We start from the raw sequence: 23490 nt of genomic DNA on the forward strand, positions 1-23490 counted from the left end.
AGTCAGAAAATTCTGAAGAAATGGTGTGTAAAAGGGCGGGGCTCAAACATCATTGCCAATCACAAGATTGCTGTTATGATATATGGGCTTCAACTAGGTCGTGGAAAAGGGATTTTCCCCATAGTGTTCAAATGCAATGTCTCATTCCCTTCATCTCAGGGAACCAAGGTTACATGAGTAACCGGAGACGTTTTCAGTTCTTTTTTCACACTGGAAATGGAATATTAAGTCCAGCGCATTGCATCGTGTACAGTAACCAGTGCAGTGTACTCTGTTGTATACTGCACATTTTGGCCAGTGTACTAGGTCTCTGGGTATTCCATGAATACAGAAAATTTGCATACTGTGCACAATAGGTATACTGCAGTAGTACAAGAAGCATGGTAGTATACTATTCCAAACATAGCTGTCTCTAACAATAAAAACAGTGTAACAGTATTTATGGTCTAAGCGCCGTAACTTTGCTCGCTGAACCTTCAAAATGACTGTACTGTAGATGAGTTTTGTGTGAGCGTGTGAAACGTTCTCATTTATCTTGTCTGGTCTGAGGCGCCCCCTAACGGCAGCATGACGCAATGACAGGAACGCGTTTCCGTTATGAGCCTCCGCGGCCTCCGTCACAGATGAGTGTCAGTCAGTCGGTGAGCGAGTGACGTACATCAGAACCAGAGCAGCACTGGATCATGCGCGTATCCACGGCGTCCTGACAGCTGCATGCGGCTCGGTTCCAGTGTCAGCGGGCGACATGGACGGCGGCGAGAGGAAGGTAACGCAATGTCACAACACACGGACGCGTGAAACGCCCGCTCGCGTCACATTAGCATTAGCATTAGCATTAGCCGTGGGTGCTCAGTTAAAGTCCAAAGCACAACATTAATGATGATTATTGTCTTAAAACACTCAAATATGTGTGCTATGTGACTTGCTTATGTATCATATATGCTTGTTATGTGTTTGGACCAGAGCTGAGGCGATACTGAGAGCGACGCGTCAAAACAAGGACGCGCCCGTTATAATACAGCTGTCCAGCGCGCGATATGCTTGGAAACTATACCAGTTTTAATGATGAATCGATTATAAATAATTGAGTCGTTTATAATTGGAGCAATCTACCTGCTCCGCGTCTTGTTGCGTGTCAGTGTAAGGCTAATCTATTTACAAATAAATCACCATGGTAATACCATGGTTTCTGGACATAAACACCATAGTAGTATCATGGTATTCTTTGAAGTATCATGGTATATGAACATGGTAATCATTCAACGCCGTGTTATACATTAAAGTACCATAGTATTACCATTTGATACATCATTGTTCCATGGTAGAGTACTCCTGTATATGGATCTCACCCAGGAAACATTATAAACACAGAAACATCAAATGAAACATATTTACTCATCAGTCACAGACAGAGAGCTACTTTATGATGCTTATTGATCAGTGGATTATTGACGCAGTTAGAAATAATAACAGTTCACTGCTGAGTGTGATGACATGTAATGATTTATCAGAATAACAATCATGACGACAGAGCTGAACACTGAATTAGATAATGGTTTACTGTGTTATTACATGTTAGATGAGTTGAGTTTATTGGGTTATTGCTGGTCAGTGTGTGTGTGATGCTGGTTTCTGCAAGGCCAGATCGCATCTGAACAGTCCAGTTTTTCTGCATTGATAACATTCCTCACAAGTCTCTGTGTGTTTGTGTCTGTCAGACTCGGTTCTGTCTCTCTTTCCTGCTTCAGGTGTTCATGTTTGATTCTGTCACATGAAACCTTCTGATGTAAGTGACATTTCCTCTGAATTGTGTTTTGTGTGTTGTTGTATTCCACAAATTGTTATTGTGTGTGCAGTTTTAAATGCTCAAATTAGGTATGAATATTTTCTTATACAATTACTGTCTTTCACTCTCTTTGTCTCTCTCTCTCTCTGTCTGTCTGTCTCTCTTTTCTGTCTTGTCTTTCTTAAGCACAACAAACCCTCTGTTTTACACAAACAATCTTGAAACAGAAATGCTGAAAAGACAAAAGTGTCCCTCCTCTCACTCATTAGCACGCGCGTGTGTGTGTGTGTGTGTGTGTGTGTGTGTGTATAAGCCCACATCCAGCAGAACACAGTACTACCAATTCTCTCTCTCTCTCTCTTACTGTCAGCTCTCATGTTCAGTCCCACATGGAATCTCTGCTGTAGAACTGAATTGGAATGTCTGTCATTCACAAAGTTCTACCCCATATGTTCATTTATTAAAGGAATATTCCAGGTTCAATACAAGTTAAGGTCAATCAACAGCATTTGTGGTACAGTGTTAATCACAAAAAATACTTTTGACTTGGCCCTCCTTTTCTGGAAAAAAAATAAATAAATAAATAAACTATATACGTATTAACATGATTTTAGTGTGATAAAATCGCTTACTAACCTTTTCTGAGTAAAGTTGGAGACCATTTTACAAATTCATTGTATGACATTATGCCGCAAACCCTAAAACGACCGTAAAAGCGACAGTTGAAACAACTTTACAGCTCAAATAATGCACAAGTTTTAACAGAAGAATTAATGTAAGTGCTTCTATAAACCCTTTTTTTTTTTTTATTATTTAAGGATGTTCGAAATGATTTTTTTTGTGGTAATCGCCATTATACCACAAATGCTCTCGATTGAGCTAAACTTTTACTGAACCCAGAATATTCATTTAATAATTATACAACCTTTAGGCTAGTTCCAAACTGCATTCCCAAAATGCTGTATCTGGTGGAAACCTCATAAGTTAAGAAAACCCTTAGTGATAATAGCCTTAAAATTATAATTAAGGATTTTTTGATATCGGTCGTGATATTTGAGATGCTTTACTTTTTGTATCACTTCGTTTGTTTGTGTTTGCAGTGTTCCAGACAGACTGTCAGTTTGTGCATTACTTGATGACACAACGGTTGATCCTGCTTTGTTTTAGTTTTGAAATACTTTTGTTGGTGCTGCACGTTAGACCATGTTTTCAGTCCATATTGTAAATGTACACACAGTGGAGTGACTCTTTCGGAGTGATTATTTCTTAATTTTACCTCACTATGAAGTGTCATCGTTCCACTTGAAGATGTAGTTCCTGACATGTAAACTAAGGTTTATAGTTGGGTGCTGTGCAGTGATAAGGTGAAGAGGCCACATCATAATTAGTGCTCAACCGATAAATCGCCGAGGCCAATAAATCAGACGATATTTGTTTTTTTGAATGATCGCCATCTGCCAATACATTTCACTGTTTGGCCAATTAGTTTCTTAAGCCGCAATGATAAAAAGGCAAACATTATTAAAACTTCTATCACATATCATCTGCAAATATATGGATATCTCGTTTAAACCAATTTAATTCACAAACCTCACAAAACTTTCGCAAAATCCGTTTTCTCACTGTCAAGCGCTCATGTTCTGGGTTCAAAACAAGTTAAGCTTACTCAATAGAATTTGTGGCATAATGTTGATTACCACAAAAATGTATTTAGACTCGACCCTCCTTTCTTTTAAAAAAACAAAACAAAGCAAAAATCAAGTTACAGTGAGGCACTTACAATGGAAGTGAATGGGGCAATTTTTGGAGGGTTTAAAGGCAGAAATATGAAGCTTATAAATTTATAAAAGCACACATTAATTCTGTTAAAATTCATGTATTATTTGAGCTGTAAAGTTATTTAAATGGTCATTTTTACAGTCATTTTAGAGTTTCAGGGTTTGTTGAAATTACATTGTCATGGCAGTGAAGCTGTAAAATTGTCTCTAACTTTACACAGAAAAGATTAGTAAGCAATTTTATCACACTAAAATCATGTTAACACTCATATTGTTTATGTGTTGTGGCTATACTTTTGAAATAGCGTGTATTTTAACATTTATGGATTGACGCCATTCACTTCCATTATAAGTGTCTCACTGAAGCCTTTTTTAAGAAAAGGAGGGGTGAGTCAAAATAAATATTTTTTTGGTAATCAACAATATGCCACAAATGCTGTCAATTGAACTTAACTTGTTTTGAACCCGGAATATTCCTTTAAAGAGCACCTATTATGGTTTTTCAAATATTGCCTTTCATGTAGTGTGTTATATAGCTGTTTGTGAATGTAAAAAAGTCTGCAAAGTTTCAAAAATCAAAGTGCACGACAAATGGAGTTATTGACTTCCAAAAGAAAGAACCTATTCTGAACACCTGAAATGGGTCGTTAGTAATTCCAGACTTACTTCCTGTACTAACCTATGTAATTTGGTAACAAAAAACCTGTCTCTGGTCTTCATTGGCTGCTTGCGAACAGCTTTGACATGCCCTCAAACACTACACTAAGCGGTAGACCAATCACAACAAACTGGGACATCTGACCTATCAGAGCAGAGTAGGCTCTCTGAAAGGAGGAGTTTATAATGAATTCTTTAGAACGGATCATTGAACGAGTCGTTTTTGACACTGGGAAAAAAAGGTAATGCTGCAATTTAAATTATGTGTTAAAGTGTTTTTTGACCTTGGATGCATGTAAATCTATTGTATGAGACCTTTAAAACAAAATTAGGCACATTTAAAAAACATAATATGTGCTCTTTAACATTTTATAATAGCCTGGATCAAAACTGTGTCCCTCTGACTCATGAAAGATGCATGACGGTCAGGCCGTGACACTTCAAGCAGGCGATCTAGGCTGGAAGTGGTCAGTAGATTGCTGCTTTCGCTGGATCTAAACAAAAGCAATAGAGCAACTTCAAAGTAAAAGCGCTTCATGTTCACTATGCACTGTATGTACAGTTAGTTTGATTTAGTCTTTTTTGAGAAAATGCAATTGATAATGTGCTCATACTGTCTGTGGTTGCTGGACAGGCCTCCTGTGTGCACTGTTATTTCCTTCTTCCTAATATATTACAATTTCTTTATGCAAACAATTACTAAAATGGGAAGACTAAACAGAAACTAGGAGAAACTGTTATCTACCATTTAAAACACAAAATATTATTTTTTTATGATTATTTTCACAGTTAAAGTTTTGTTTGAAAGTTTTAGTGAATATAAAGCATTACATTTATAAAGCATTCCAATATAAAATTTCATTAATCTTTTCAATTATTTATATATCTGTCATTTACTATTATATTAAATTGTGTCATATATAGGCATTATATCAGCCCATTGGCCAACCCTGTTCTCTGGATATCAGCCATTAAAAAACCCATATCAGTTAAACTCTAAACATAATTGTTGCTATATTGTATATTTTAGCATGACTGGAATGCTAACCAATCAGCAGCCAGGACTGCAAATTTGTTATGTGTTTGGACCAGAGCTGAGGCGATACTGAGTGCGAAGCGTCAAAACAAGGACGCGCCCGTTATAATACAGCTTTCCAGCACGCGATATGCTTGGAAACTACACCAGTTTTAATGATGAATCGATTATAAATAATTGAGTCGTTTATAATTGGAGCAATCTAGCTGTGCCGCATCTTGTTGCGTGTCAGTGTAAGGCTAATCTACTTACAAAAAAAGTAAGTGAGCATTACAGTGTAAATCATGGTGTGTCATTAACAATTTTGTCCACGCTGTTGTAGTAGTTTGATGTTCTAGATGTATATTTGTGCAGTGAGGGTCGTGTGGTGTATTGTAAATGGACACTAATCTGTCCATACATGCTGTTTACGTAATTAGCTGTCCTCACTTTAATCTCTCATTGGTCGTCTCTATTTTAACACAGTGCTTTCAGTGATTCACGAAATGAGTTTATATAGTGTTTAGTTGAGGCACTTCCAGGAGTGTGTGCTGTTAGAAATAAACAGGTAAAGGTACACACATACTGGCAAAATGTATACCTTCGATGCACTGTAAGTCACTTTGGATAAAAGCGTCTCTGTAGTCAACTCATAACATGGCCATGAGCTTCTTTTTTTATTTTTTTATTTTAGGTTAAAAGTTAGATTAATGTATGAGGAAAGCGATTTTAGGTGACCATTTCTTTTAATCACCTTTTTGGTTTAGCAAAGAAAGAATAATTCATATCAAACTGTATGAAGGCGATTTATTTAACACACGTTCAGTGCGTTTATGAATCTGTGTTCATGTGTTATTAGATAAGTGTGACTGGTGAAGTTATGAATTATGTTCAGATTATGATCGCTGGATGGACTGACAATGTTTTCAGTGATCTGATTGGACGAGAGGGCAGATGGTGCAGATCTGCTCGGCTGTGAGTGATCTCATAATCGGAAGAGAGTACAGAACGCCCACCACCTACTGCCGAACAATTGCAGCTATACATTATAACACACACTCCATTCTCTCTCTCTCTGTCTCTCTCTCTCTCACACACACAAATTTTGCTCGGGGTCTCAGTGTCAGATGCGGCTTTGTTTCGGATCAGGTTTTTTTTTTTTTTAGATTCTGTGTATTTATTTGTGTATTTAATTTGGCAAGGCATTACAGAGAGTTTAGAAGCAGAAATGTGAAGACATACAAAAATTTGTTATTTGAGCTATTGAAGTGTCTATGATCTTTTTAGAGGTTGGACTACTTCTCAAGGCGAGTGTGTCTCGTGGAACACATGCATGTGAAGAGTTCTCACTCTTTTTTTCTGTTTCATTCGTCTGAAAACTGTTTGCAAGAATAGTGTTTTCTATGAGAATGCTGCAAATAATCTCAGACCATCTCGGAAGGTGCTCGAAGTTGAGTTCATGCTTAACATGCATTGTGAACGCAACTCTGCACGTTCACTCAAATATATCTTTGTATTAAAGAAACAAAGACAAAAGTTTTTATTGATTCCATATATATATATATAAATAAATAAATAATAATAATAATAAATAACAGAATATTTGGAATCACATTATATTATTTGCAACCTTTCCTTCCGAACATTAACCACCCCACCCCACCACCCAACACAAACAGATACCCCAGTGGTCAAATACAATTGACAAAGACACACAAACAGACAATAAAACAGAAGAAAATATTTAGAAATACATTATAAAAAAGTATATGTTCAAAAAAAAAAGGCAACAACATACACATTTAAAACAACACATCTCCCTCCACTGCCCCTCCCCGAGAGCCCTCCAAAAAGGCCAAGTAGCTGCCCCACCTCCTTATGAACATATCCATGTTGCCTAGCCTTCTATATGACAACTCTTCCCAAGCTGCCACCCTACCCATCTCCTCGCACCACTCACGAAACGAGGGGGCTCCAGCTGACTTCCATCCACTGAGGATAACCTGTCTGCCCATCATAACACCGGCCAGGATCCAATTCTTCATGTACTTACCTCCTACATCAATGACTGCCCCGTCACCTAAAATACAGAGCCTGGGGCAAAAGGAGATCCGAGTACCCAATACGTCACCCATAAAAATCTGGACCCTCAACCAGAACTCCTGTATCTTACGACACCCCCAAAAAACATGGGTGGTGTCTCCATCTTCTGAATGGCATCGCCAGCAGGTGGGAGTGTCCTTAAGACAAAGCCTATACAATTTAGAAGGGGTCCAATAAAATCTATGTAGAATCTTAAATTGCATAAGGCGCACCCTTGCATCTCAAGATGCAGACTTGATGTTTTTGTTATTAAATTTTTTTAGTGATTCATAAATTAACACAAGAAATACAACAACATCTATATAATGAATCAAAAACTTTTAACATTAAACCCCCACTATATCCCCTCCCCCTACCAAACTCTCAAACCACCCTGACAACCCCACGAACACCCCTATGGTCAATAGAATATAGACACACACACACAGAAAACTAAAACAACAACATAAAATAACATACAATAATCAAGTATAATAATAAAAAAAATAATAAAAAAAAAACAACTTTAAATTACTCCCTCCACCGCCCCACCTCGAGATTCCCTCAAAAATGCTAAATAATTGCCCCATTTCTTATTGTAAGTTTCCCTAACCCCCATCCTAATACTCGACCCCTCCTCAAAGGCAGCCTCCCTCCCCATCTCCGCGCACCACTCCGGGAACGAGGGTGCTCCATCCGACTTCCAACTCCTCAAAATAACCTGTCTACCAATCATCACACTGGTCAAAACCCAGTCCTTCATGTGCTTATCTACCAAATCCATGACCTCCCTATCACCCAAAATACAGAGTCTGGGGCAGAACAAGACCTGAGTGCCCAACACATCACACACAAAACTTTGCACCTTCAGCCAAAATTCTTGGATCTTAAGACACCCCCAAAAAACATGGATGGTGTCTCCATCTTCAGTATGGCATCGCCAGCAGATGGGTGTGTCCTTAAGACCAAGCCTATACAATCTAGAGGGGGTCCAATAAAATCTATGTAAAATCTTAAATTGCATAAGGCGAACCCTTGCATCTCTAGATGCAGACTTTATGTTTTTTAGAATCCTTGCCCACACTCCCTCCTCCAATACCAAGTTTAAATCTTTCTCCCATAATCTTTTAAGAGAATTTAAAGCTCGGTCCCCCAGACTCTGAATTAACAAGGAGTAATACACTGATGCCTCATGACCCTTCCCAAAAGCAGCAATCACCACTTCCAGAGTATCTGCCGCTCTAGGGGGGTGTATGCTACTCCCAAAAACAGAGCAGAGCAGGTGGCGCAGCTGTAAATACTTATAAAACTGAGATCTGGGAATCCCAAAATGTTGAACCAAATTTTCAAAAGATCTCAATACTCCACCCTCATATAGGTCACCAAGTGCATTAACCCCCCTCACAATCCAATCTGACCAACAGAAAGGGGACTTATTAATGCATAGTTTAGGGTTCTGCCATATGCTCGAGGCAACATTTAAATAAATATCAGAATTAAGTACTCTGGACACTTTGTCCATATCGAGTGTAAATGCAAAATAACGGGGTGCGACTTAACCTCTCCAGCTAGTTTAATCGAAAGGCTTTGCAGTGGCGAGATAGGGGCAAGAACTTCCTTTTCAATACAAAACCAGGGAGGAGCTCTCTCAGGTGGAAGCGACCAATGAACCAAATGTCTAAGACTGAATGCATAATAATAAAATAAAATCTTGGGTAGGCCTAACCCACCTTTGTCAATCGGCCTATGTAATTTACTGAAATTTAACCTGGGACGCTTACCATTCCAAATGAAGGACTTCACTATGCTATCAAATTGCTTGAAATAAGAGAGGGGGACATCTACAGGGAGAGATTGTAGCAGATTGTTAAATTAATTTTAATAACATTAACCTTCCCAATCACCGATAAGTGTAATGAAGCCCACCTGTCCACATCATTCGAAAACATTTTTATTAAGGGATCAAAATTAACTCTGACTAAATCAGACAGATTTGCTGGTAATAAAATTCCCAAATACTTAATGCCCTGTTTGGGCCACTGGAAGGCGCCCGGCTGGAAGGCCGTTACTGGACAGAACGCTGTCAAAGCCAAAGCTTCGGATTTAGACCAATTGACTTTGTACCCTGAGAACTTGGAAAAGGAATTAATAATTCTGTGGAGGCAAGGCATAGATCTAGTGGGGTTGGAGACAAATAATAAAATATCATCTGCGTAAAGCAGAAGCTTATGCACCACACCTCCCGCCACCACCCCTGGAAAATCATCCTCCTTTCTTATCGTGGCTGCTAATGGTTCCAGGGCAAGACAGAACAATAAAGTGGAAAGAGGGCAAACCTGCCGAATGCCCCTATTTGTACCGCTGCTACAGGGTGTCTATAAAGTAACTTAATCCAACAATAAATGTACTCCCGAACCAGTACATTTCCAAAATCTTAAAAAGATAATCCCATTCTACCATATCAAATGCCTTTTTGGCGTCAAGTGAGATGGCAGCGACCGGAGTCTGATCATTCACTACTGACCACATAATATTGATGAGATGCCTGATGTCATTAGAAGAGCTGCGGCCCCGAATAAACCCCACCTGATCTATATGTATAAGAGATGTCATAACTTAATCGGTTAGCCAAAATTTTTGACAAAATTTTTACATCTAGTTGGATCAGGGAGGTTGGACAGTAACTTTTACACTCGCTTGGATCTTTGTCCTTTTTAAGAATCAGACTGATCCGGGCTTGTGTCATGGTTGGAGGAAGCTTTCCATTCTTTAATGATTCAGTATAAACTTCTAACAGAAGTGGAGCCAGTTCTGTAGCATAAGATCTAAAAAATTCAGCAGCAAAACCATCTGGCCCCGGAGCCTTGCTAGTAGGTAGGGACTTAATTACCTTGTCATGCTCCTCCAAGGTTATCTCAGAATCAAGAGGGTTTTTTTGCTCAGTCGTCAGTTTAGGAAGATCTAATGGTTCCACAAAGTTTCTAATATCTTCATCAGTAGACGAAGATGTGGAACTGTAAAGATCAAGGTAGAACTCTTTAAAGGCATTATTAATATCAGTGGCTGAGGTAAAAATTTCACCACCAGCAGATTTCACTGAGGGAATGGTAGAAAAAGACTCTCTGCTTTTTATATCTAGCCAAAAGCTTCCCTGCTTTGTCACCCAACTCAAAGTATGACTGTCTTGCCCTGAATAACCAATACTCCACTTTTCGTGAAAAAAAGAGTATTATATCTGTATTTCAATCGAGTCAATTCTCTGAGGCCATCAGATGACATCCGGTGCTTCAGCTCTGCCTCTGCACTTTTAATATTTCCTTCCAAATCCACGAGTTCTCATGCCTTGGATTTTTTGATGAATGAGGCATACTGTATGATCCGGCCCCTAAGAACAGCCTTAAGTGCCTCCCAAGCCACGCCCACAGAGGATACTGAGGACCAGTTGGTCTCCATATAAACATTGATTTCAGCCTTTAACATTTGTTGAAAATCAGGATTTTGCAAAAGGGACACATTAAGGCACCAACTATATGATTTCTTTTTCTCTGTATGTGGCAACACCTCTAAACTCACCAGGGCGTGATCTGAGACTAAGATATGTCCAATTGAGCAATCGACAACAGATGAAATGAGGGATTTGGATATATAAAAAAAAAATCTATTCTAGAATAAATCTTTTGGACTGATGAAAAAAATATATAGTCCCTACCAGATGGGTTCAAAAGTCTCCAAATATCTACAAGACCAAGATTTTTACTCATCCTGTGAAGCATCAGTGTTGCTCTTGAGGGCTTACACACTTTTGCTTCACTATGATCAAGGATTGAGTCCATCAATAGATTAAAGTCTCCTCCCAATATTATCATGAGGGGTGCCAGCGGTTTGCAGCATCCCTTCAAGATCTATAAAAAAGCCCTGATCATCAGCGTTAGGTGTGTAAATATTAGCCAAAATCAACCTTTGCCCTTGAATTTCAGCTAAAACAATAATGACTCTTCCTAATTTATCTTTAGTCTGTTTGAGACATTTGAATTGTAGATGTTTATTTACCAATATAATGACTCCCTTGCTCTTACTTGAGCCAGCACTAAAGAAAACATGTCCACCCCATATCTTCCCAAATTTTTCAGCTTCCTGCGGGGAGAGATGTGTTTCTTGAAGAAACACTATATCATATTTCTTACGTTTAAGAAAAGTAATGTAAAAAGGGATAATTTTCTATCCGTTCCGGAGTGGAACTTCAATAAATTGCCCTTGAATGTCTCTGCATTGTTCTGTCTTTTCTGAGTGCTGAAGTAAAGCAGTTATTGTTAATTCACACTTTTGATTCTGTTATTCATTTTATCTGACTCCAATTTTATATTAATCTGACTCCAATTTAAGTTGACCCTCTAATTTAGATTACAGCTCTATTTAACTTCTGATCATTCTTTTAATTTGATCTTTTTAAGTTATTGATTACTCTGAATCATCTTAATTTTCATTATCCTTTCATTTGGGTCCCAATTGTCACTTAGAGTCATATGCCGGCCGATTAATTGCATAGATCTCACGGACACAAAATAGCCAGCCCATTCATAGTCAGCGGTTGCAGGGTTTACTAATATCATCTGGTTCGACCGCCTACTGCTTGCTCATAACCAGAAGATATTTTTATTTAGTCACGTTTCATACAACTTGCTAAGACGGTGATAAGCAGTGACTGGTAGTCTTACGTGGTTTTCTCCTATTCATAAGCTCCAGTAATGATCATTATCCTGGACATAAGTTTGCGGTAACAAAAAGCATCCCTCGAATCTACCGGTGATAAATGATTTCGGATGAATACAGAATAAATCAAAAAGTAACAGTTTATTTGCCAGGTGGGATTTAAAACGTAAGTTACAAAATCAATCAAAGCCAATTTCACACATGATCAGAATAAATAAACATTTCTAAAAATAAAAGACAAGTCAAAGAAACATACCTGACAAAACTACGTGCAGCGGTACAGCATGGGAGATCTGCTTACAGATTCCTGGTGAAAACAACTACACACATCAATTGTGCGGGATATCTGCTTACAGATTCCCGGAGCTTCTTGCCAACTTTCCTTAAATACCCAGACAGTGTACCAAATGGTATTATCCTTTAAACAAAGAATTTGGGGGTGAATGGGTTCTTGACTTCCTGGGGTTTAACCATGTTAACATACAGGAGATCATTTAAATTGTAGGTCAAGGAGGGGGATAGACCTCCAGAATTATGCAGTATTTGGCAAAGACCTTATAACTTTGTTACCATTAGTTTTATCAACATGGGAAAGAGACCACTATACCAGTCGCACAGAGACCTCTTAAATGATATCAAACACATACAGTTGCATTCTTTGTTTTCATGGTATTTATTATATTTTCACATATAAATCTTGTGTCTTTGTGTTGGTCCAGAGCTGTTGAAGGGGAGAAGGGGGAGAGAGAAGAGGGGGCAGCAAGGTGATTTGCAATTTATCACACTGTGGTGATATTCAGGTGAAGATTTCAGCTTTGTAAAACAATGCAAAGGCGATTTGCAATTTATCACACTGTGGTGATATTCAGGTGTAGATTTCAGCTTTCGTGAAAGAGTTCTATGACGTTGATTCTCGCAGAGTTCTTTGACTTTTACCGGAAATGGCGCCTTTTGGTTGTAGACATTCTGGTGCCAGCCTTACGTTTTTTTCATTTAGTTTAAAGTGCAGTTTGAATTTAGAAATATCTTTTAAGGTTCTTGTGTTTCAATACATTTTTAAAGCAAAAACAATAAAGCAAAAATATTTAACGACCCTCAGCATATATCAGGTATAATTAAGCAATATCACACTTGCAAGAGTGCTATATGGCCCTACATCAGCACGGCTGTGACGGCCGAGTGCCGTAGGTAATCAGTAAATTGTTATTATTTAACTGGAAAAGCATGCACTTTTAAGAACAGTATTTTAACAAAATTTTAAATGAAATGAACTGTTTTGCATATGTCTTTAAAGTAATAATAATAGAAAAAAACTTGATTCAGGCTTAGTTTAAAAAATCGTGAACTGAACCGTTTGTTCAGTATCGTGAACCGAACAGAATTGTGAGACCCGTTACACCCCTAATTACTGTAAATATGATTTTTTTGCTTGTGTATATACACTGAGGGATAAGTCGAAATAATTTTCTGGGTTAATAGACAGCAGTTATTTGCTGTTGATAACTTGTTTTGAACCTAGAATATTCCTTTAAATTGGTTGTTTTGTTCTTTTCTTTGCTGTAGTTACTAGGGTTGAACAGGGATACTATGTCATTCAATAGCTGGGTAAGGATACAATAATGTGTTTCTTTATATTTAGTGTGTTGTGATTCAAAACTGTGATATGAACCCTTTTCACAGACTTTAATGCATTTCCACCTTATTTAGCAGCATTAATCTAGCAAACTTTTTTACATTTGCAATTTTAAATGATTTGGTGTAAATTTAAAACAATATACTTTGTATTATATTACCTTGGAATCAGTTTTAAAAAGGAGTTAACAGCTGCGATGGGAGTAACGGTAAATTTGACATCTTTTTTTTCTTTTGACTGCTTTATTAGTGGTTTTTTCTTTTGCTGTTGGAGCAAACGGATAAGCAAAAATTATATTTACTGTGGTCTCCCATTCACCTCTATACAAGTTTACACTGCTATCTTTAACTTCCGCATTCCAAACCCGGAAATGTGACGAGTCCATCGCAATAGTTTACTAATTTCTTGACAGTGTCTCGTATCATCATTGGACTTCTGTAGCACTCCCATTTTCACCTACAGTCACCAAAATTGGTACAAATTAGTTCTCATCAATCCAAGGAAGTGCCTTATATCTTCTGTGTGCATTGTGTGATTTTGATGAAAATTCAGCTGTATGTTTGGTAATGGGGGCTGACCACATTGATGTGGCTATTATGGGTCATAATCATAGCGCCACCAACTGGCAGCAGGAAGTGTGGCTCTTTCAACAGACTTCAAAATAGTCCTCTTATTTTACCCAAATTGCTTCCAAATGCATGTGTCCACTTTGCATTGTTTTCTGAAAGCCACTGGGTGGAAATGGACCCATGGTGCTTGGGCCCGTCGTCGCTGCTTGCAGCTATATTTGTTGTTTATAACCGCTGTTCGTCAACAGACCTGCATGGTCTACCACTTTCCGATGTGGATATGACTCGCCACCTAATGCTCATCCAGAGCCGTCAATTTTCACACCCCCAGCTGTATAAATACCACAAAAACTGAATTACTCAGACTTTTTAGTTGTGTTGACTAGAGGTGACATAAATGTATTTACAGGAATTACATTATAATTATTTTCAATCAACTGGTTTGACTGGGCTGGGAAATGTATACCTTGTGATGTAATGTATTTCTTTTAATTATGTTCCATTGTTCTTCTATTATCTCCTTACTTGCAATCTCCTGTGCTATATGGGCAGAGATGACTACAAATTAAATACATTAGGGACTAATGTTTTTAGCTCGTTAGGGGTGTGCATTTTAGTGGAATATAATCGAGTGTGCATTGACCTAATGGCACAATACAATTCACCTTCTCACAGACATTGTTTGAGTGGTGGTCAATATAATTTGTTCCAAAAATGTTACTGTGAAGGTTTTAATTATGTACAGAATCTTGGCGTGAGAATATCGATACAGTGTTGTGAGGTATAATATTGCAGGCATTCCACTGTCAATCAATTGGTTATAAATGATTGTTGTGATGTTTGTAAACATACTGATGGTGTTTCTAACCTAATGCATGATATTTGCAAGTTGTGTGCATCTCATGTAAAATTGCTTGATGTGTGCATGCTCAGATGTCCTGCTGCTGTGTAGTCATGAACGCTTCCTGTTTGGTTATGTAATTATTGGAATGGTGCTGGTAAACTGCAGGACTTGTTTTCAAGGTTTCACCTTAGTTGCTCAGGAATCTGAGAAATAAGATGACATCATGATCACATGACCAGCATTCACGCACTCATTTCTTCATGCTGTTGACAGAAGACTTGTTGGTTATGTTCTCTCAGTTACAATCAAGGCCTTTAATTATTTGTTTGTAAAAATTACTGTACACTGCCAAACAAACTTGATGTTGCCATAGAATGAGCTAAAGAATAGTTAGCCCAAAAATGAAAATTCTGTCTTTTACATGCTCTCATGTGGCGACACCACCTTTATAACTCAAGTGACTGTTACCGTCAATGCAGAACAAGAGTTAGAATGACCAGTGATGAAGCTGGCTTCTAGTGCTTTTTAAATGTGCCATTCAGTAAAAGTGACAAAATTGCTGTGGTTTGGGTATTTTGAGGAGAAAATGCGTATTTCCTGCTATAACAAACACCTCTGTCTGATATGTCTTAGTCAAAATGATACAACATTCACAACCAATTTTACTTTCACAATCAGTGTTGGGTATGTTACATATAACAGTAATCCACTACAAATTAATAATTATTTCTCTAAAATTATAATCAGATTTTTAACTTAATTTTACTTACTGATTTAACTTAAAAAAGTAATTACATTGCTAATTACTTTACATTTGTTAATTTCTAAAACACTTTTCCACTAACAAATTCAAAATAATGTCTATATTGATCATTGTTACATACAAGTCATACACCTAGCACCTCACATTTCTCCTATCCAATGACTCATTACGGGGCTATAATTCATGTATTCTACATAATATATTAGAAATAAGCATAACCCTATAATGTACAGTGTTGTGCAAAAGTCTTTGGCACATAAGATGATTCACAAAAGCATTTGTCTTAAAATGGTGTTTTATATCTTCAGCTTTAGTATGTCAATAGGAAATATAAATGTTATACTCCCAAACATTACTTATAGCAAATAGAAAAGATTAGAATAGAAGAACAGGGAGCCCTGCAACAGATGTCATGGCCCCCACAAAGCCCCCAACTGAACATCCTGTCAGTCTGAGATTACATAAAGAGACAGAAGCAATTGAAAGAGCCTAAATAGATAGAAGAACTGTGGTGAATTCTCCAAGAAGCTTGGAACATCCTATTTGCCAACAACCAAGAAAAACTGTGTCCAGGTGTACCTAGGAGAATTGGTGCTGTTTTAAAAGCAGAGGTGGTCAAACCGAATATTGATTTAGCTTTTTTGTTTACTGGACTTTGTATGACACTAAGTGATAAATGAAAACTTTGTCATTATTTTTGAAGACTATGCAACATTTTTCACAAGTGCCTATAACTTTTGCACAGTACTGTACTTAAGTTATTACATTTTATTAAAAGTCAACAACAGTAATCTGATTATAAGAATTTAAAATGTAATGTATTACACTAATATTTTTTACTCAAGTAATTAGATTACAGTAACTAATTACTTTGTAATTTGATTACACCTGACACTGTCCTTAATGTAACATATTTATGAATAAAACTGTATTTTATCCATCAGGAATTGATTGGTGTAAAGTGGTCTTTACATGACAGGTGATAAGACAAAAAGGAAAATAATTTTTCAGAGGTAGAGCAAGATGTTTCATTATGATGAAAGATTATGAAGACAAAAATGTTTTGCAGTACGATACGTATTGCAATACACATGTCACGATTCAAAATATTGTGATACATCACGATATTATGGTTCGATTTCACTTTGAACTATACCCAAATTAATTGAAATTAAGTTGTAATGTCCATTTTGCTTGCATACAGTATGAAAGAAATGATCTTTCAGCTAATGCTGTTTAGAGCCCGACCGATATGGGATTTTTGAGACTGATACTGATGTGAGAGGGGGATAATTCACTGATATGGTGGCCGATATAGTTAATTTTTGAGCTGGAATGAAAACAGACCTTTTCTATGTGGAATGTGCACCGATTTTGCACCGATATGACTATAAAAAGGTACTCAAAAGGCTGCTTTCTTAAATATTTTTATCAAAGAATATTTGACATTATTATTATTATACATACATATACATTGTCAACATTGGAAAAAGTACAATATTTTCTTCTGAAATGTAGTGGAGTGGAAGCATAAAGTAATAGAAAATGACATGGTAATACTCAAGTAAACTACAAGTAACTCTAAATTGTACTTAAGTACAGTTTTCTTGCTTATCAAAACATCATCAGCAATATTTCGCTGTTAATGTATAACAAAACAGTCACAAACAATAACTCATGGTTCGCTGCTGCCGAGTCAAGAGATAAACAGCGGCAGCAGTGTTACACCGTATTCCAGTAGAAAACCAGACTTTGCATTTACAAAATGTAATATTTAAATGACTGGAATTGTTCAGTTGAAGGGGGTACCAAACTGCGAAGCCTGAAAAAAACAGTTTGGTGAATACATGTTTACACGTTAGCTTCCACTCTGCTGACAAGGTATGAAAGTACCTACGTGGCTTGCTAGTTAGCTATAAGCTATTTGTCATGGAGAGTAAAAGATGGATGTTGTTTATTTACTTTCCAGCATTGCGTCTCACCATCTAGGTAACAGCGTAGCGTGAAATCAACACTCAACACACATAATCCACCACCGCACCGTTGTCTGCTGAGCTGCAAAAAGATGCCCTTTACCTTTCAATCTGCTACGTTACTGACTGCACTGACAAAATATAGCTGGCTAATAGCAAACAGATGTGATAAACATGAGTGACACCAAAAATGGCAAAAAAGAAACAGGTTTCTCGAGAAACTCATAAGTCAATCATTGTTTTGAGGAATGAAGGCTATACAATGCTTGAAATTGCAAAAAAAACTGAAGATTTCTAAACTGCAAAACCTGTACATTATTCCAAACTTGTGGCCATCAGTGTATTGTTACATTTTTGTTGCTTACATGGCTAATTTGTACTATTTACAAGTATTTACTTGGATATGTAGAACAAGTGCTAAATTGGAACTGTCTCTTTAAGACCTGTGGCAGGGACTTTGACAATAGTGTTTGTTTGGTCGAATGGCTACTTTACAGCAGCTATGTTATGTGTGATTAGGATTAAATGTTGGTCCACGTCAGCAGATGCCTCTTGTGAATAGCAAACTTAAAATTTGAGTGCTTTTTTTTATAAGTCAAAGTAGCTCTAACCCACACCTTCAATCTCGTTTCTCTTATTCAGTATGTACAAGAACAATACAATAATTTGTGTGTTATTAGTTAAAATAGATTTACGTTTGTTCATTATTGTAGCTTAGATGATCAAACCAGATTTTTAGACAAATTTATACATAAATGCAGGTATTTCCAAAGGGTTCACATACTTTTTCTTGCCACTGTACATTAAGACAAGGAACGTGTGTTTAAATACATAAATGTGTGTGTTTGTGTGTGTTGTCAGGATGTGAAGCTCTCAGCTGAAGTTGAGCCATTTATTCCGCAGAAGAAAGGTGTTGATGCTTTATTACCCATGAGTCTGTGCGGTGACGGCGGAGCTGAGCCCACACAAATCCCCTCTTACCTTATCACATGCTATCCATTTGTACAGGAGAACCAGAACAACAGGTACATACACTCACACTTTGTCCCCACTGGATTCTGCCTCTTTTCCTTCCTGTTCACTTTGAATTGGAGGAAGTGTATGAATTGGGCCACTGCATGTTTATATGAGAGAGTTAAATAGAGAGACAGATTGGGTGCTATTTTATTTACCCCAAAACTAGGGCTGGGTGAAATACTGAATATTTGCACCACAGAATCACAGTATTTACACTTTTGGGGGAATCAACCTGCCAATATGACTGACAGTTGACTTTGCATATTAAGCTGGGATAGGAGAAAGTAATATTTAAAAAAATAATAATTCACCTCTAAACTTGTAACCATAACAGTTGGTAAGTTTTATTTATTTGTGAACCATTTCAAACTTTGTTTTTTTAGTGAATCAGTTCAGAACTCTGATTCAACGACAAATTTGCATAATCACTAAAAATGTTCACTGAAGTCTCCGCATTAGGGTTGGGCGATCTTCTCCATAGTCAGATCGTCCTATTGTCAGGCTGTGAGATTGCCAATACCCCATATGATCACATTTGGGGGGGTGCAGGTTCAAACCGACCAACACCAGTATTACCACTGGTTGGATGCTATGGGATAATTTTCGTTAAGCAGGGTTAGAGTTAAGCCTACACAATAAAGCAGGAAAACTTGATTTCAAACTTTGAACTTTTATTTTTTATTTATTTTAACAAAAACTTAAAATGAAACTGGAAAAAAATAAGTGCAATTAAAATGTGTGTTGTTTTTGAAAGATGGCTTTACAACAGTTGTGAAGGGCAACATCTCTCTGGCAAAGAACCTCATCTGTGCATTCTCTACCGGTTGGGTATTTCATTGTCTGGGAAAATATATCATGTTTTGTTCCCTCCTTCATGATATATATACAGGTGCATCTCAATAAATTAGAATGTCGTGGAAAAGTTCATTTATTTCAGTAATTCAACTCAAATTGTGAAACTCGTGTATTAAATAAATTCAATGCACACAGACTGAAGTAGTTTAAGTCTTTGGTTCTTTTAATTGTGATGATTTTGGCTCACATTTAACAAAAACCCACCAATTCACTATCTCAAAAAATTAGAATACATCATAAGACCAATAAAAAAAACATTTTTAGTGAATTGTTGGCCTTCTGGAAAGTATGTTCATTTACTGTATATGTACTCAATACTTGGTAGGGGCTCCTTTTTGCTTTAATTACTGCCTACTTCGGCGTGGCATGGAGGTGATCAGTTTGTGGCACTGCTGAGGTGGTATGGGAGCCCAGGTTTCTTTGACAGTGGCCTTCAGCTCATCTGCATTTTTTGGTCTCTTGTTTCTCATTTTCCTCTTGACAATACCCCATTGATTCTCTATGGGGTTCAGGTCTGGTGAGTTTGCTGGCCAGTCAAGCATACCAACACCATGGTCATTTAACCAACTTTTGGTGCTTTTGGCAGTGTGGGCAGGTGCCAAATCCTGCTGGAAAATGAAATCAGCATCTTTAAAAAGCTGGTCAGCAGAAGGAAGCATGAAGTGCTCCAAAATTTCTTGGTAAATGGGTGCAGTGACTTTGGTTTTCAAAAAACACAATGGACCAACACCAGCAGATGACATTGCACCCCAAATCATCACAGACTGTGGAAACTTAACACTGGACTTCAAGCAACTTGGGCTATGAGCTTCTCCACCCTTCCTCCAGACTCTAGGACCTTGGTTCCAAATGAAATACAAAACTTGCTCTCATCTGAAAAGAGGACTTTGGACCACTGGACAACAGTCCAGTTCTTCTTCTCCTTAGCCCAGGTAAGACGCCTCTGACGTTGTCTGTGGTTCAGGAGTGGCTTAACAAGAGGAATACGACAACTGTAGCCAAATTCCTTGACACATCTGTGTGTGGTGGCTCTTGATGCCTTGACCCCAGCCTCAGTCCATTCCTTGTGAAGTTCACCCAAATTCTTGAATCAATTTTGCTTGACAATCCTCATAAGGCTGCGGTTCTCTCGGTTGGTTGTGCATCTTTTTCTTCCACACTTTTTCCTTCCACTCAACTTTCTGTTAACATGCTTGGATACAGCACTCTGTGAACAGCCAGCTTCTTTGGCAATGAATGTTTGTGGCTTACCCTCCTTGTGAAGGGTGTCAATGATTGTCTTCTGGACAACTGTCAGATCAGCAGTCTTCCCCATGATTGTGTAGCCTAGTGAACCAAACTGAGAGACCATTTTGAAGGCTCAGGAAACCTTTGCAGGTGTTTTGAGTTGATTAGCTGATTGGCATGTCACCATATTCTAATTTTTTGAGATAGTGAATTGGTGGGTTTTTGTTAAATGTGAGCCAAAATCATCACAATTAAAAGAACCAAAGACTTAAACTACTTCAGTCTGTGTGCACTGAATTTATTTAATACACGAGTTTCACAGTTTGAGTTGAATTACTGAAATAAATGAACTTTTCCATGACATTCTAATATATTGAGATGCACCTGTATATTGCAATATCCAATTACATTGGCAACCCCTGGGCTGAGGGATCGGTGAATATTCTTGCTTTAGTGATTTTGCATTGAAAATTAATTTCTTTAAAAAAATGAAAAACTTAATTCAAATACATTTCTAAATCCAAATTGCACTCCAAACGAAACGAAAAAGCAAATAAATAAATAATAAAGTGATAAAAGAATAAAATATATATAAGTTACCACCTTTCCATTTACCGTCAGACAAGTGTCCACGGAAAATGAATTACATAAATGAAGACATACAAACAATTATAAATGTAAGAATAATAATAATAATGATGATAATAATCACTGAAATATAAATCATGGTTTGAGGTGAATGTGTTGTTGTATTATTTTATGTTTTAATCACAGATGTATAGGCTGCAGAGTTGTGTTCACAATGAACTGCTCTGTGGAAATAAAGTGAACTGAACTCAAAGCACCTCCAGAGCTGAGATGTCTGAGGTCATCTGCAGCACTCATAGACAATACTGTTCTTGCAAAAAATAAATTCAGAAGACAGAAACAAAGAAAGAGTGAGAACCTTTTACATGCATGTGTTCCACGAGACTGCACGCCTCCGAACAAACAGTGTGTCATACATGCGCATAGACGGCTTTTATGTCATCTGTTCTTAATACTATAATAAAGTGTTTCTTCAAGCGCGAGTCTGTGTGCCATGGGTTAAATTATTTTAAATATTAATTTGATTATAATAATAGCCTAATAATAATAATAATAAAAATAATTTAATACATTAATGTGAAAACGAGCCAAATATCGTCTTGACATCGTCAAAGGCATCGGCTATTGGCGATCACTCTGACCATCGTCAATCCCCGAGTTCATCGTCTATTGGCACAACCCTCCTCATGGCATTTTTCATGTATATTACCAAAAATATGTACTTTACCAACCTTTGGTACCTCAGTATTGATACTTTAGGTAGCAAATAAACAGCCTCTGGTGACTGATAAAGTGAATCTACTGCTGTTTAATTATATTGCCTAGTCAGTGCCTGTTATGAGATTCTATGATATTCTCACTAGACTTAGTCAGTAATCATTGTGCCACTTGTTTAGTCGGCAGCTTCCCATGTATAACGGAGACCAACGCTGGCAGCAGTTGAACCCGGGTCCCGGTGGGCCATACCTGGCGTACCCCATCCTCTCCTCACCTCAGCCCCCTGTCACCAGCGATTATGCCACATACTATCACGCCATCATGCCTACGCCCTGCCCTCCTGTGATGGGCTTCTACCAGCCATTCCCTGGGCCATTTGCAGGGCCGCTGCAGGCTGGCGTGTTAAACCCCGTTTCGGACTGCGGTGAGAGAGCACCCCCACAGGGCCAGACGCAGAGAGGGAGGGGCATATCACGATCTCCTGTCATGCACAAGGTACAAGACCATTCCTTGAACCCGTATACACTAGAGCTGTGTTTGGAATAAAATCCTACTCTATTGCATGCATTATGTATTCTGTGCCCAGTAGGTATGCTTTCTACATTTGTACAAATTTGATCGGACTGTAAAATAATAGTTACGATATTTTTACATAAAGGTGGATTTCAAAATGCTAAATAATTGTATTTCCAAATTGATAACTAGTAGTCATGTCACAGCTTTTTAAAAGATGGACAGAATACAGTATATAGTATGCAGTATGCTAGTTCTATTCTGAACACATAAAGAGATCTCCAAACACAAGAATTAAAAGATGCATGCCTCCATTGAGTTTTCTAGGAAACAAATTCAAATATTCTAAACAAATGCTGCTGTGTCATTTGCCTTTGTTTACAGCAGCCAATCTCTCAGCCAATGAGAGGCAAGCGCCCTGTGATGCGTAGTGTGGCGGTGCAGAAGGAGGTGGGCGCAGCCGGACCTGATGGAAGATCCAAGACGGTGCTGCTGGTGGATGCAGCACAGCAGACAGGTACAAAACTGACTCTTTTAATCCTTAACTGACCCTTGACCTTTAACCCATGCAGAGGGCCTGAAAAACATAAACTAAACACCTCACACTGGAATGTTGACAATGTTTCAGGACCAAAAGAGACTGTATGTGTGTTTGTATCAGTGTGTTTTCGCTAACAAAAAGTAAGGCCACGTCTACACTAAGTTTTCGTTTGACAACACATCTTTTTCTTGACATTTTGGCAATCTGAAAACTATGACATAT

The 23490-nt window shown here is 37.8% G+C and overlaps 1 protein-coding gene across 4 annotated transcripts in view; it reads left to right on the plus strand.

The window, feature by feature from the left end:
• The first annotated feature begins 637 nt into the window (after positions 1-637).
• The window catches only part of secisbp2l (SECIS binding protein 2-like), a 44271-nt gene continuing 21418 nt past the window's right edge, over positions 638-23490 (plus strand). The window contains exons 1-5 of one of the 4 annotated variants that reach the window (XM_051723974.1): positions 663-766; positions 1719-1786; positions 18672-18835; positions 22394-22709; positions 23112-23244. In XM_051723974.1, the coding sequence (XP_051579934.1) occupies positions 1772-1786; positions 18672-18835; positions 22394-22709; positions 23112-23244 (628 nt within the window). In that variant the 5' untranslated portion in view covers positions 663-766; positions 1719-1771. Of the gene's footprint in view, positions 767-1718; positions 1787-12870; positions 12898-13591; positions 13634-18671; positions 18836-22393; positions 22710-23111; positions 23245-23490 lie in introns of those variants that run through there. The other 3 variants (XM_051723971.1, XM_051723970.1, XM_051723972.1) reach the window with 3 other exon arrangements.

This window comes from Myxocyprinus asiaticus, chromosome 18 (assembly GCF_019703515.2).
Source record: "Myxocyprinus asiaticus isolate MX2 ecotype Aquarium Trade chromosome 18, UBuf_Myxa_2, whole genome shotgun sequence".
Lineage (NCBI taxonomy): Eukaryota > Metazoa > Chordata > Actinopteri > Cypriniformes > Catostomidae > Myxocyprinus > Myxocyprinus asiaticus.